This window comes from Tachysurus fulvidraco, chromosome 25 (assembly GCF_022655615.1).
Source record: "Tachysurus fulvidraco isolate hzauxx_2018 chromosome 25, HZAU_PFXX_2.0, whole genome shotgun sequence".
Classification (NCBI taxonomy): domain Eukaryota; kingdom Metazoa; phylum Chordata; class Actinopteri; order Siluriformes; family Bagridae; genus Tachysurus; species Tachysurus fulvidraco.
The window spans coordinates 9,524,800-9,540,974 of NC_062542.1; the positions used below are offsets into that span (position 1 = coordinate 9,524,800).

Sequence of the window (16,175 nt, forward strand, 5' to 3'; positions counted from 1 at the left end):
GGTTTCTTCCTTATCATCTAAGTGAGTTTTCCTTGCCACTGCTGCCTGAGTCTCCTCAGACTTGTTTATAGGGGACAAATACATACACATTGTGAACTAAATATGTATAATATTGATCTTGAATTTTGTATTCTATTAATCTTTATATTATTCTTTATATTAACCTTTATTTCTATGTTTATGTTCTGTAAAGCCGTTCAATGCAACAAAGAAAAATTGTTACTACGATTTAGCACAGCTGTGTGATCCTTATTTAATTTTGATTGTACTTCTGTAATTTTGAAGGCCAATTAGTCAGTAAATTCTTATGAAATGTAGCTAACATTAGAGGATTTTCTTTGGTTTACCAACTCACATTGGTTTGCTAGTTCTATCAGTACAATGAGCTAGCTTAGATGTCAAAATGAGCAACATACCAGAACAAACTTCCTGCTGAGGGTCTGTTAAAACATGGGTTTGCTACAGTATTATCAGGGGCTTATTATGATGGGAAGTGTGTGCACATTCATTAGTCTTGACTGTCATCTTTAATACTGTCAATCAACTCATAAACTCTATTCTGTCATTAAATAACTTATTTAAAACACATTTAATGTAAAGAAAAATATTTATTGACATATCAAGGTCAAATGATATATTATTTGTGGTTATGTAACTTACACTTTTCCTCTTCAGGAAATCGCCAGTGTTAAACTGTTAGTGGGCCTTAAACACAATTGGCCTTCACTTTAAACACCTATTACAATGTATACCCATATATAGGGTCATTGTGCACACCATATATACATTCCATTATGAAATCATTAAGACTTACTTAGGGTTCTGAGTAGGTAGGATGGTACACGGCTGTAGGTTAAGACAACTGGAGGCAGATGATTGTTTTTCACAAGCAATTAATAAGACATTTATTGACATTTCTAAGACATATAATGAAAAAGCAGGTCTTATTCTTGATTTACTTATTATTAAAAATTATTTGAGAGACATAAATAAAGGTATTAATTGTCAGAGGCAGAACAATATCTGTATCATGTATGTAGGTTAAGAATGCCCAATTCTTAAAAAAAAGGTTATACTAATGCTTCTATGCTTTTTAGTTTTCCAGGTCAGAGGTTGTCTTAACATTCTTTGAACGTTCACCCCTGGATCAATTGCTACGGAATGACAAAATCCAGAAGATACAGCCATGCTTCCAGAGCCCCTACCAGATATCAGGTATAGAAGTCTGTTTGGATGTTAACTTAATATGCATGTTATTAGAAAACCTAGCCATTGGAGCAGTACTGTGATTTAAAAGCTTACAGGCAAAAAAAAATTATAAAATAAAACATAAAATGATTTTTATCTAGACTACACAGCAGCTCAAGGCACTATAACTATCAACTGTAAACACTGAACTTGAAAATATGAATTTATGCAAGACGCAATGAATGTTTTATTTATGCTAATTACATGTTTACATGTTTTTCTCAGAGATTATGAGGTCAAATGGCTTCTGCCTGGCAAACACAGATACTACTGTATTTGATGAGAATGTTCCTCAGGATAAAGACAGACCATCTTCTACAGACATGGCTCACCTTTCGCAAGTGTCCAATTCTCCTTTCAGATCTCATATTCAGTTAATCTGTTTTAAGTATGAGTCAGATATTTATGACTCAAGATTTGTCTTTTCTAGTACATCACATGAATTGTGAAAATACTTTTATGGAAATGTTAGCTTATTAAACTAACCAAAACAAAAAACACAACAAGTATCTGTGACAAGATATGTTAAATAGACATAAAAATGTTTGAGGAACAGAAAAGATAATTTAGCGATTCCTCCTGGTTTGCACCAAGTGTCCGTTGGCTCCATGTCTTGCCAGATGCTACCGTCATGAAATGTCATAAACATTTATAGGTGAAAAGGACTCTTCCGTCTTTGCTACAGTAGCTGTTTATGTCAGTGCACTTTCCCACATTTCCCAGTTTGCAACGCCCACTTCCACTTTCAGGTCGATAACCATCTTGGATTTTAACTTTGACATTTTATGTGACCATGCACTATATATGGTTCTTTGCCAGACCAGATGGTCTTCTCAGTCTGCTTTGTGTTTTACTGTCATTGTTCCTTGCCTGCCAAGTATTGCTCTGTTACCAGTATTTGTTTTATTTGACTTGTTATGGCTTTGTTTTCTGCCTGTTCTTTTCCCGTTTGCCTGTGTTTTGGATTACTGGACTGTTTATGTCTTTGTATGCTGTTTGCTCTGTATTGCCTGTTGCGTATTTGAGTCCTAATCTGTCTTTCATGACAGTAGTATCTGGCAAGACATGGAGCCAACGGACACTTGGTGCTATGATTTGCACTCTGTCCCAGACCTCTGTTGAAGTTGCCTCCAGGACCTAGCTGTAAATTTGGTACTGGCACATCGCCTTAGCACAGCAACCTCAGCCCTTCCTAAAGAACCTCATCTGCCTCATCTCAAGTACTTTATTGAGTGCTCCTTTTAAATGCAGTGTTTCATTATCTTCGAGCTCCTATCATCCTTCCCATCTGAGCGTTCCAAGGTCACCTGACATGTCAATCTTTTCCCACTCTCTGGATGAACACATCAACCATGTGCAAGCAATTCCAGCAATTTCTTGGCTTTGCCAACCTTTATTGGAAGTTCATCCTGGGCTAAAGTTTTATTTCCGCTTTCTTATACCAGCTCACCTCCACACTGCGATGACCTGGGCTTGGGGGCCATCCTGTATCAGAGAGACCCCAGAGCCAACAAACTCCACCCCTGCACATTCTACTTACAATGCCTCAGCCACTAGCTGAACAACCTTTTCTTGTATGAACTGACCACAAAAACATTGAGTACCTTCAGACAGATATGAGGCTAAACCCTAGACAGGCTCCATAGGCCCTCTTCTTCTTCTGGCATTTTAATTTCACACTGTCCTACTACCTGGGGTCCAAGAACATTAGGACTGATATTGGTTATTGTTAACGTTAAGGCAATTTACATTGTGTGAGGAAGAACTGGTTGAGGAACACATCCTTCCTTTGTCTGTCATGGTCAGAGACCTTCGCCTCAACGTTGAGAAGATGATCTAGTTGTACAAAGTTTTTTGTAACCATCTCCACTCTCAAGTCCTCCAGTTTTGTCATAGCTCCTGCCTTCAAACCAGTACTACTTGTACTTTGTCAGTTCTCCAGCAGCACTTATGGGGGCCTTTGTTTAAGAAGGATGTCTTGGAATTTGTGGCTGTTTGCCCAGTCTTACTCAGCATAAAATGCCCCTCTTGCTTCCCTGCCCTGTTCTCTACCTGTCCCCAGGTGGCCATGGTCTCACAAATCTGTGGACCTTTTTACTGGTCTTCCTCCACCAGCCAGACACACCACAGTCCTCTCTGTGGTCGACTGGTTTTCTAAAATTGCTCACTTCATCCCCCTACACAAGCTGCCATCAGCCAGGGAGATTTCACTGCTCTTGCTGCAGCACGTCTTTTGCCAGCATAGACTCCCATGCAACATTGTCCAAGGCGAGACTCCCAGATTACCTCTAACTTCTGAAGGGTGGTCTGCCAACTCCTGATTGCTTTTATCAGTCTCTCACATGCTCACACAAACTAATGGGCCGGCACAGCACAGAATAAGCTATAGCTTGGTACTGACTTTTTTTTTCAAGTTTACCTTTTCTCAATTTGTGATAGCAGCTAAAGAATGCTCATAATTTGACCAATTTGACATTAAATTGTATTGCGTTTATTTGATTCTGATTACATCTTAATGTATTGTGCAGTATTAATTTTTATGCCTATAAAGTAATACTAGTGCTGTCTGTGTCTCTGTTGATAGCACATCAGTGCATTCAGCTAATTCCAGTTTACCTTTAAAATTTTTGTAAATATTAGTTATGAGGACAACTGGATTAGGTGTTGGGACCATGACCACTGTTGGCCCAGCTATTATTTGTACCAGCCCAACCTATTGTAATTACCTTGAACTGGCCATGGGGGAAAGAATGGGGAAATATTTTGCCAAAGAACAAAGGATTATTTACCCCCAGCTCTTTTACTTCGTGTTGAAGAGAAGGGCTCGGTACTGAGTGAAAGTGTGTACCGAGCAGGGCCCATCATACAATTGGATACAAAGGTGGAAAACTGTGACTGTGGATAAGAAGCCAGATCAATAATCCAGAGCAGACAGGCCCGATTACATGCGTTGGACTGGAGTGCTATAAAAAAGTGTGCAGGTAGCTGCGGATTTGCCTTAGGAACATTTGGGAGGCACATTTGGGAGGCACACTTAGGAAGCACATTTGACATTACACCTAGGTATCAGTGTTTCTGGTGATTCGCCTTCTCTTGAGATTGTCATCTGTCTTTGGCAAGTGGCATAAATCAAGAGGTCTGTAAAGGATTTCCTTGAACTGAGTCATTTGGAAAGATTTGCTCTTACCTTTTTTCAGTTGTTTACAGAACAGTTGAAATTATGTAGGGATAAGGCAGCAGTAACTTGGCTCCTCAGTGTCTGTGAGCAACAGTCCATGATTTTAAGGCTAAACTATTTTTGCTTTGTCCCTGGAATTATTTTCTTTCCTTGTGCTCCTACACCTGAAACAATTAACCACAATATCACCATCATGTTAGTATAATGGTTTATTGGGTTGTACTGTGTTTACTGTACTTTATGCCAAATATAACAGGACCTGAATATTAGCCCAGAATGCTTGGGCCATCTTCAAAGTGTTTTTTTGCTGTTGTTGTTTGTTTGTTTGTTTGTTTGTTTGATTTTATTTTTTTTAGCAAATGTTTCAATAGCCTTTTGATTCCTTTTGGTTAACAGTGGTTTGTACCTCTCCCATTGATACTGATTTTGCCACTGTTTATCAGATATCTGTATGCCATTAATGCCATTTATAAGTACAATGTTTGCACTCCTGTATTTATATTGTTTTTAGTAAAATCAGGAACATCTAAATAACTCCAAATGCATAATGTGTAGATACTTTTATACATGCATAAATTGGTTGCATTTCACTACCTTGATTTTGATTTTAATCTCTACCCATGCAGGTATGACAAGTGTCAGTCTGAGGAACAGGACCTCAGTGATGATGACACAGAAGCATATGTAACAAATCTGTCCTACTACCACCTAGTACAATTTGAGAGGGACATCATGGAGTGAAGGGACATGATGGTGATGCTTTAAATCTCTATTCTAACAGTGCCATAAGCTGTTGGATGTCTCATGGCTGCTTAAAGTTGGCTGATTGACATGGGTGGTTAGTCTAATTTAAAGAAAATGTTTACATTTTTAAAAAGTTTAAAAATGTTTCATTGCTGTTATTAGTCAATGCAGAGTTTTTTCATCTTAAGCAAATTAAATCTCTAAAAATCTCTGAGCATTGTAGTAGTGGCAGGTGAAACTGCAGAATATTTATTCAGATTAATTATTGATGCAGTAGACCCCAAATCATAACAGACTGTGGAAACTTAACACTGGACTTCAAGAAACTTGGGCTATGATGCAGTAGACTCAAGTGCATAAAAATACTGGGAAGGTTGTTGTGTTATGTATGAGAGTTATCCATGAAATCTCCTGGTAGTGAAAAGTGTTAAACTGTTGGCACAGTCACAATGTACATATAAGAATATAAATTTGTAAAACTTCCTGATTGTTATATAAGGGAAATTAAAATCAATTTAATGATTCTCAGTATTGTTCACTGGGGACAGTTTGAAGAAGAAAGATTTGCAAATAAATATCTGATTTAGGGCTTTAATAATAAACAGCCCAAAAGTGATGATAAACAGACAGGCAAAATCTGTATTAAACAAACAAAAACTCCAAAGAGAGAGAAGACAGAACATCAAAGGACAAAAAAAATGTGGACACAGAGAGCTAACAAATAAAGCATTTTAATCCCAGCAAGAGTAAACTATCCATAGCAACAATGAAACTGAGGTCTTTATAGAAGCTAAACAAATTAAATGGAGTACAGGTGGGAACCTGAGTCAGTAGGCATATTAGTAGAGGATCCTGGGATTTGGGCTTTCTTGAACAACTCAGTTTATGAAAGTCATGATTAATGATCATGAAGTCAAATACAGAAAAACTTTTTTAAAATAGTGAGTATCAAAAATGTCAAGAATTGATAAGGCTAGATGAAAGCGATGACTACAAGGCAGATTTTTCCTGATATTTGCTAGTAATGCAAATAGCTAAGGAGATTAGCTTTCCTCAGTGCCACACAGGAACTTGATTGTTAAAACCATTTATGACTGCTCAGCACAGGGAGCTCAAATCTTATATAGTGAACCTGAAAACAAGGAACAAAAAATAGGCATGAATTTATTTTAAAAAAAAAATTATCTGCTCCTCATTTATTTCTTTGTCTATATATAAGCAACCTGTGATTACAATTATTATAATGCAAAAATTATAATGCCTTTAGACCCTACCTGCGACTACCATGTCTAGTAAAGCCAAAAAAACAAGGCACAGTTCTGTACAGTGTAAACACTCTTGTATTGTTTATATTTTCTAGATTTTAATATTATATAATTAAACACTTCCTGGTTCCTTTCTAAGTGACCATTGTTCTTTCATGTGTCTAGCCTTCCTGCTTGCAGTAATCTTAGACAATTAAACAAAACAAAAAAAACAAATTGACGGAGTAATTTAAAGGGCTTTATTTGTATTTTTTAATTTAACATGAAATATATTATTTATTATTTTTGTAATCATGAAATTTAATTTTTTACCATTTGTTATATAATGAGTGTGCTACTTCTTCTTATCCATTTATAAGTCCATAGAAGTAGGAAATAAATTTTTTATTCAACTGATTGTATTTTAAGATATAAAATTGTTGTATTAATTTTTATTGTTTATTATTTTGACTCTGCCTTTAAAGCTTGTTTTCTTGTATTTCTTCGCCATGTTCCATACCATTATTAAACTCATGTGCAATAACGTTCTCTCTGTGGCATTGATGAGGCACAGATACCATAATTTTATATACAGTAGACCTAACTGAAGACCTAACTGACCTAACTAGGCTTCATAACAGAAAAATACAACCCAAGCATTTGTTAAGTAAATCCCTGGAATATTAATTGTTTAAAAACGGATGTTTAAACAAAAGGAGAAATTATCTATTGTGTGTGATTAATTATATCACTTCGATGCAGTGTACATCCTTGTTTTGTGCTGCTTTAACATGTCCTGTGCAATCAATAAAATATGACAGAGCATGCTGTATTAAGGGAAATAATATAGGACAGGGTGACATGAGATCTATGTAAAACTGTCATGAACCTGAAGTTCTAGTTTTCTCTCTCTCTCTCTCTCTCTCTCTCTCTCTCTCTCTCTCTCTCTCTCTCTCTCGGCACAAAATTAATATTTTTTACTGTAAAATGTCAAAATATGCTGTCAGTGTTGTATTATATCTATCAGGACATAAGTGATGTGTGCTCTGAGTTTGGTGACAGTACAGTGTATTACAGTGAAGTTATTGCTTTTTGGGAATTATCGCTTTTTGGATTTTGCACTTTGCAGACGGTCCCTTGGAATCTGTCTCTTAGGTGTTTGCACATAGAGACATGTATTTTTCCAATGCGGAGGAAAGCTGATATTGAGGAAAATTGGGTTGTAGCTGTCTCTCTACACTACTTCGATAAAAAAGAGGTGTTATTTGTGTAATTAGCTCAGGAGTTATTGACTCGAGAAACTCGAATCTGTGAATATGCAGCCAACTTTACTTTTTTTTTGTAGCATATACCCCGTTTTCTGTTTTAAATCCTTGGCATTTCAATTGATGACTGCCAATTGATGAATTCAAATAGAATCACAATTCCCTTGCATATTTAGCTATTTTGTTGATTTAGTTGATGGTGAAGGTTGGAGGCTTATCAGTACTTTTTAATTTCAGGTATGTCTTATGTAAGATTGTGACAGGAAATTATTATCTTATTAAATGCTGTACACAAGTACAAAACTGGAGTAATTCAGTAAATTAAGAGTAAAAAACGACAATTGTAACAAGGTTAGGGAAAAAGTAAAAGGTAATCAGCATTTAAAATTAATCATTTTAAAAATCAATTTGATTGGGCCACAATTATAACAGATAAGAGAATGATGAATTAATTGTTGTGAGTGGTCAAGGTGTGATTGTTTAGGATCTATTCAATTAAATTTGAGTTGTATAGCACTTTTAATGTTTCAAAGCAGCTTTTCAGAATTATTAAAAAAAATAATAAAAATTACAAAATTTAAAATTTTCATTTTTTCCCCTAATGAGCAAGCTTGAGGCAACAGTGGCAAGGAAAACCTCCCTGAGAGGAACGAGATGGTGACACAGACACAAGGGCTTCCTGGGACATAAAACATCTAACCATCTGTTTACTGAATGCTCAAAATAGAGCACAGAGTATGTATTAACAGATATTTCTTCATCATGTGGTGACACTGCACTCCTTAGCAATATTTCTGAAATTAATGAAGGCTACCTTAGTGATATTATCTGAACTTCAAATGAAAGATTCAGTAGTCATTAATCATAACCAAGGTATTTTACTGCTGCACATGATAAAACAGAAAGACCATCCAGACTTACACTGTATTCACAAAGCTTACTTCTAACTGCACATGGTCCTAGTACAAGCACTTTTTAATAAATATTCTTTACACATTCTGTAATCATATTTATTTGAAGCCTTTCATCTGGCTTTGCTAAAACCTATAACTGTGTCATCAGCATAAAAGTGGAAGCAAATAATTGTACCAAAAGTTTGCATACACAAGATGAAAAGCAGCAGGCCTTAAACAAGACCTTGTGGAACGCTACACTCTATATAGGTCTGGTGAGTTAACTGGCCAGTCAAGCACACAAACACCATGGTCATTTAAGTAACTTTTTTTATGCTTTTGGCAGTGTGGGCAGGTGCCAAATCCTGTTGGAAAATTAAATCTGTCAGGCTAGGCTGGAAGGGAGGACTCAAATGCAGGACACCGATGTGAATAATAAAAGTCTTTTATGAGCTTGACAGATAAACCAGCAGAATCATGCAAGGCAGTAAAAAACACTCAGCATAAAAGAACAGTCTGTAATCCAGTACACGGGCAGGCAAAGTATACAGGGCAGGCAAAAACACAGAAACCAGAAACAAAGAATCAAATCAGGCAGGGTCCAACAGGAACAAGGTGGGATGAAATCACAGGTGCACAGGACAAACTGTGGAGACCATTTTGCAAGGAACCAAGTGAAAGCAGCATTCTTATATAGTGCCTGATACCTAAAATGGGTGCCGCCCTGGAAGTGAAAATCCAAGATGGCCACTGACCTGGAAGTAGCATAGCGAGCCAGTGTGGAAAGAGCGCTGACAGAAATCAGCATCTTTAAAAAGCTGGTCAGCAGAAGAAACCATGAAATGCTCCAAAATCTAAAATGGGTGCAGTGAATTTGGTTTTCAAAAAGCACAGTGGACCAACACCAGCAGATGACATTGCACCCCAAATCATAACAGACTGTGGAAACTTAACTCTGGACTTCAAGAAACTTGGGTTATGAGCTTCTCCACCCTTCCTCCAGACTCTAAGACCTTGGTTTCAGAATGAAATATAAAACTTGAGAGACCATTTTGATGGCCCAGGAAACCTTTGCAGGTGTTTTGAGTTAATTAGCTAATTGGCATGCCGCCATATTCAACATTTTTGAGATGGTGAACTGGTGGGTTTTTGTTAAATGTGAGCCAAAATTATTACTATTAAAACTAATGGTATGAGATAGCTTCTGACTGAGGATTTTTATATTTAATATGAATGTTAGAATGTCCTATTACATACTGAAACCAGAACCTTTTTATCAGAGAGTCTTGTGATTTATCAAAATAAATATTCAAGTCAAAATTCTGAAATCTGAAAATTCAAAAAGGAACTTAGAATATGGCCCTGGGGGTCTGTAAGTAATAGTGTAATCGACATGGTGGATTTTTTGTGGCTACATATGTTCGCATAAAGAACTGCAAATGTGTTGAATTTATGTCTAGGTTTTTGTGCGATGCCTAGCTTATCATCATAAGCAAATTTGACAAACCCTCCCCTGCCTGTTAGGCAAGGCTGAAATATGTAACTGTATCTGCATGGACAAGTTTAATGCTATCTACTCATTTGGTTTAATCTATGTTTCTTTTGAACACAGTACATTAAACTCCTGACCAGTAATAATTTCCCATTCTAAAATTAATGCCAATGACAGAGGACATTCTGCAGCTCACACACTGGACAAGTTAAATGTGTGCCATATTTAATAATTACACCCAGTGACTGAATATGAGCTGAATATGAAGGTGGATTTCATCATCTTTCTGTTTTTGACAGAAAACAAAAACATCTTGCAAAAGATTAACCAAGACAGGAAAGCGTAAAAATGTAACAAATGTACGTAGCACAAAATTACAAGCAAGAAAAAAAAATTACACTGTAATATCCCCTTTCCAAGAAAAATAAATATTAAAAAAATCCAATTGTCAAACTGTGCAGAATAAGAATTAAAATAGAATAGAATGTAAATAAAATTAATAAAAATAATACAATGGAAAAAGTTTTATGGAAAAAATAAATGTCTTTAATTCGTTAGGTAAAGCTTATAAAGTCACAACCCTGTACATTTGCACACATCTCTGCTTAGGTGCGTTTTCAGTTGATTTTTGACACTAAATTCCTTGTCTTTGTAAATGTTTGATTTTGCATGTTTGATCAACTGCTTTTATTAGGGGTCTCCACAGTGTCTCATCTGATCCACATATGTGATATAGCCAGGTTTTACACCTGAAGCCCTCCTTCATCCAGCCATTTGATCTGGGCTTGGGCCCAATGAGTTAACAAGTCAAGTCAAGTCAGGAAGCTTTTATTGTCATGTCAAACATATATAGCTGTTGTAGTACACAGTGAAATTAGACAATCATTGTCTCATTGTCGCCATGATCCTGGAGTTTCTCCAGGATCATGGCGCTACATAAAAAAAAAAAAAAAAGCTAAGGACTTAGTAAGTTAGTCCTAGATACATAAAGTGCATCTGTGCAACCAGGTGCAAACAGTGCAAGACAAGACAAACAAGCAGGACAAAATACAAAAAGACAGTACAGGACAAAAGACAGTGCAAACAAAAATACAAAGACATTACAGAAAAAACACAATAGACAATACACATAGGACAATAAACAGAAACAGCGCCGACCAGTGTAAATAACTATGTTCAACATGCTGTATTTGCACTGTATTTACACATGCCTATTATGCCTCTTTTCCACCAAAAAGAACCGAGTGCTGGTTCAGAGCTAGTGCTGGTTCAAAGTCGGTTCTACTGGCGAACCTTCTAAGAACCGGTTTGCCTTTCCACCGGCTAGAGCGCCATCACAGAGCCGAGTCTGACGTCACTGTATACGTCTCACGTAACCCAACGCAGCAACGTTAGCGCAGCAGCGGCAACCACAACCACAATGGTGGATGTTGCTTTACTGTTAATGCTCATGGCTTTGTGAACTAACATTAGCATCCAAACGCGACGAATCCAACGTGTACGTGCAGCTCCATGTAATCTGTACTGTATAAACGGAGAATGTAATCGAGAAAGTACATAACATTATTTTATCATTAACACAGAAAAAAGTTTAGACCAGCAACGTTTTGGTGCTACTTAAGAAACACTTTTCCTGGTTCAGAGCCGGTGCTTTGGCTGTCGAAACAGAAAGAACTGGTTATAAATTAGGCTCTGGCTCCGAACCAACACTCAAACTGCATCGGTGGAAAAGGGGCAATAATAGTGATGTTACCAGTGACTCCGAGGCGTGTGTCAAAAAAATGAACCGATTTTCATTGAAGCTTTGTATCGAAGCTCGATTCGTTCTGGCAAAATCACGTGACCAATGACGTCCGAAGCTTCGTTTCACACACCCCCACGTGACTGCTTCGTTATCTGATTCAAAGGTTTAAAATTGTGCGCGACATGCGGCGCGCCCTCGTGTGTTGTATTGGAGTATTACATGGAATCTATTATTGTGTAGCGAGTTTAGGAGAGCTTATTGTTGTGAGTTGTAAATGGAGCCTGCTACAAAAAAATCACGTTCTGAAATGTGGGAACATTTTTATTTGATTTCGCCCAATAAGGTCTATATATATGGTTTTGTTGTGAAGCCTATATTTATAACTTCACTCATCATTGGGCAATTATACGATTTTTTTGGACGTTTTAGTGTAACATTTAATGTCGTATATTTTGTCATATATATTTATTGGATAGTAGTAATAAGTTGAAAAATGAAAAGGAATGCAAGAAAAACCTTTTGTGCACCTCTTAATAGCATTAAATAGTTCACATTTTATTCTTTTGAGACAAGGTCTATCCTTAATCTGTTTTTAGATCCAGTGTTTGATTTGCTCCCAGCAGCTGGTCTATAATAATAATAATAATAATAATAATAATAATAATAATAATAATAATAATAATAATAATAACACATCATCCATGTTGAGGCATTTTCGTGCAAAGCATGACAGAGCCAGATCCTCTGGCCAAGATGTAGCCAACAGCCAAGGTTAAAGCCTACATTTAATTTTATTCACTTGTTTCAGTTTTAATTGTTAAAATAATTAAGTGGTTTAAAAGTGCTGCTATTATTTTATTATTATCAAAATAGGAACAAAGTCCCTCTCTCTATTGAACCTTTTTCCGATACAATTGGGTTGAAAGCTTCACTGCTTCAAGAAAGCTTCACTTAGCCATCACTAATACCTATGGCTAGATTAAAGCGAGTTATATCCGATTTAAATAGAACGCAATAGCAAAGACATCTCGAGCCTCCCAAAATGTTTGGATATAACATTGATAACATTAACGTTGATTTGGAACGCACCCTAGTTGATGGGGAGGAAGTCACGTGTTTTACACAGGCGGGACTTAAGTGAACGAGAAATATGAGTCTGAACAAGTAAGTTGACACCGCTACCGACTCATCTATAGCTCATATCACAGCTCATATCACAGCACTATGGATGACCAGACGAGCCATGTTCGCCAGCAGCAGGCTTTCCATGTAAAGAAACTGCACATGTATTTAACAGGGAGACTTCAAAACGTTTTAGAAAACAGTCAGTTCTCCGTGCGGCAATACAGGTATTAATTTTCATGGACAGAGTTTATGTCACTCCATGAATTATGAGCTGCGTTTGAAATGTTTTGCATTTTATACTGCTTGTTACAGGTATGGTCAGTCCAATCCGACATTTCTCATCCAAACACCTAATAAGAGCTTTGTACTCAGAAAGAAACCACATGGATCTTTGCTTCCTGGTGCGCATAAGGTTAGAGTGTATGTTTTGTTATATTTGCTATTTAACGGTATCTATGTAACAGTATTGTTTAGAAAAGCTGTGAACCTGTGGACTTTGACTCTCATATTGCACAAGATTCAGGCAGAAGTGCAGTCGTGAAATGAGGCTAGAGGGAGACACCATTTAATCCCAGATTCACATCTCAGAACACGTCACAAGTTCCAATAGTTTGAGGCAACAGTAACCTGTTACATGCATTAGTTGTGTGAATTCACTGAGCACAATTATTAGGCAATAAAGTATTTTGACCATATCACCTTTTTTGTGCACATTTTCCAACTACAAGCTGTATAAACGCTTATTGGATATAATTATTTCTCATATAATTCACAGGTCCAGTGACACTCACTGTGTTTTTACTGAGTTTGCTTTTAGATTTACTGTTGCCCATCTTAGTTTTATGCTGACAGTCTCTGCATCAAAAAGCCTGTTTTGTCTTAGTCTCTATCTGTAATTTATCTATTTTGGCCTCTTTTTCTCTTCTCTTTTCCCCTAGCCTGCTTTGCTCTTCGGAAAGTCCAAGCTCGTCAGCCCTTAGCTGCGGGTTTTCGTGAACCTCACAGACAATACCCCTGTAGCACCTAATCCCAGATTAGTGCTGTGCTTTTTCTTTTTATTCCTAGGACTTAATAGGTGCCTATCCAGGTCCCTGACCTGTCGACAGATCCAGGTCTAAATCCTGTCTTTACAGCCCTTTCTACACAGAGACAACCAAAATATAATTAACTATTCAACTCTAATAAAGTTAACTATGGTTTTCTGAAAGCTCTTACAACCTAACAATTAATTTCTTAAGTAATAACTTATTACGAATAACATGTTCTCACTTTCCACGCCTCCAATTTCTCTGATTCTGGCTTTGAGGCGGCTCACTGTGAACTCCCGAGTCCTCTCACGCTCAGAGCCAATCATGCGGTCAAGGTGAAGTTAACAGCCTCCAAGGTGCCTGCAGTATGCCTCCTCAGGAGTTCCCATAGCCAATCCTCAAGCACGGAATCCTGCCGACTATGCCAACTTCTTGTGGAAGTTTTGAGAGATGTAAAGTATAAAGTGTCACTCTGGTAGGCACGGGCAAGAATACAAAGGTTCATGATTTATTTGTACTGCTGCTGTGCAAAAGGACCCAACAATCCTCATGTAGCCTGAGAGAGGAAGGGCCCTGATAATTTGTTACACTGAGGTTTTTATAAACATGATTCAAACACAGAATCCGAAGAAAGGAAAACATCATCTACCATTGGCTAGATGGACAATGCCTGATCATCTCCTGATCAGGATAATGTTACCCTTACCAAGGTCTGCCTAGAGTTGTTCATGAGCCAACTCTTCTCCAGCTTGTTGTGACCCTCTAATAGGTTTATACAAAAAATCTCTAGTAATAAACATGTAGTATTGAGTAAATGCCTAAGGAGATCAAGACACTATCAAGAAGAGCATAATTATTACGCAGCTTGTTTTCCGTAGGCCAAGTGGGACAAAAAAAGTGTTTTAACTGACTCTGAAAAGGCAAAAAAAAAAAAAGCAAAAAGTATTTCAGAGGAATGCAGCACTCATGATATTGCTAAGATGTTTGGGCAATAAGCATCAAATGTTTTGTTGCAAATAGTCAAGAGGGTTTCAAAAATGACTCTTGACGGTTCAGGTGGTTGGGACGCGCCTGGATCAATGACCGGTATGGAGTTCCACTCTACTCACATGCCAGTAAGGTGGAGGTGGGCTTTTCTTGTGACTGTAATTGAATAGAAGAGTGGCTATACTGGTCACTTTTTTGTTCCGAGAGTATAACTAAGCTGCTCTATTTAAAGTATAGCATATCATACACAAATATGATTTCAGAGTGCTTCATTAACATAGTGCTAATAAAATAATTTTTGTATACCATGTTATAATACTGATTTGAATAATGATAATACATAATACTGTTGGTTATAGTATTATATCAACAATTCACTAGTAATTAGTCTACCAGCGAGTGTTTGTACAACTGTGCACTATTATTTGGAAGAGGAAAAGAATTGTGGCAAGGGTTATGGAATGATGGCCAGAAGTATGTTGGCATCCGACCGTCACACCCATACACATGTGGACAAAATTGTTGGTAACTTTAATCTGACAAAAGTAATAATAAATAAAAATTCTATGAATGTTAACCAATGTAAGTCAGACATTGCTTTTCAACCATGCTTCAACAATTTCAACCATGCTTCAACAATGCTTCAATTATTTAAAAAAAAAAACTCATGGAACAGGCCTAGACAAAAATGATGGTTCCCCTAACTTAATATTTTGTTACACAATGTTTTGAGCAATCACTGCAATCGGATGATTCTTGTAACTGTCAATGAGACTTCTGCACCTCTCAGCAGGTATTTTGGCCCACTCCTCATGAGCAAACTGCTCCAGTTGTTTCTGTTTTCCAGCTCCTTCCAAAAGGTGCTCAATATAATTGAAGTCAGGGCTCATAGAAGGCCACTTTAGAATAGTTCAATGTTTTCCTCTTAGCCATTCTTGGGTGTTTTTAGCTGTGTGTTTTGGGTCATTGTCCTGTTGCAAGACCCATGACCTGCGACTGAGACCAAGCTTTCTGACACTGGCCAGCACATTTCTCTCTAGAATCCCTTGATAGTCTTCAGATTTTATTGTACCTGCACAGATTCAAGATACCCTGTGCCAGATGCAGCAAAGCAGCCCCAGAACATAACAGAGCCTCCTCCATGTTTCACAGTAGGTACAGTGTTCTTTTCTTGATATGTTTCATTTTTCCATCTGTGAACATAGGTGATGTGCCTTGGCAAAAAGT

General features: G+C 37.2%; 2 protein-coding genes across 6 annotated transcripts in view; both read left to right on the forward strand.

Annotated features, from left to right (window-relative positions):
• The window catches only part of pxdc1b (PX domain containing 1b), a 39,932-nt gene extending 33,593 nt beyond the window's left edge, over window positions 1–6,339 (forward strand). The window contains exons 3-5 of the mRNA XM_027173178.2: window positions 1,098–1,215; window positions 1,474–1,585; window positions 5,053–6,339. Coding sequence (XP_027028979.1) covers window positions 1,098–1,215; window positions 1,474–1,585; window positions 5,053–5,167 — 345 coding nt within the window. The 3' untranslated portion in view covers window positions 5,168–6,339. The remainder of the gene's footprint in view (window positions 1–1,097; window positions 1,216–1,473; window positions 1,586–5,052) is intronic.
• Window positions 6,340–12,937: 6,598 nt separating this feature from the next.
• The window catches only part of acad11 (acyl-CoA dehydrogenase family, member 11), a 43,530-nt gene continuing 40,292 nt past the window's right edge, over window positions 12,938–16,175 (forward strand). For 2 of the 5 annotated variants that reach the window (XR_007139548.1, XR_007139549.1), the window contains exons 1-2: window positions 12,938–13,157; window positions 13,246–13,345. Coding sequence is in view for 1 of the 5 variants with exons in the window: in XM_027173061.2 (XP_027028862.1) it covers window positions 13,033–13,157; window positions 13,246–13,345 (225 nt within the window). In the remaining 4 variants the exon portion in view is untranslated. Of the gene's footprint in view, window positions 13,158–13,245; window positions 13,346–13,871; window positions 14,437–14,456; window positions 15,088–16,175 lie in introns of those variants that run through there. The other 3 variants (XM_027173061.2, XM_027173069.2, XM_027173076.2) reach the window with 3 other exon arrangements.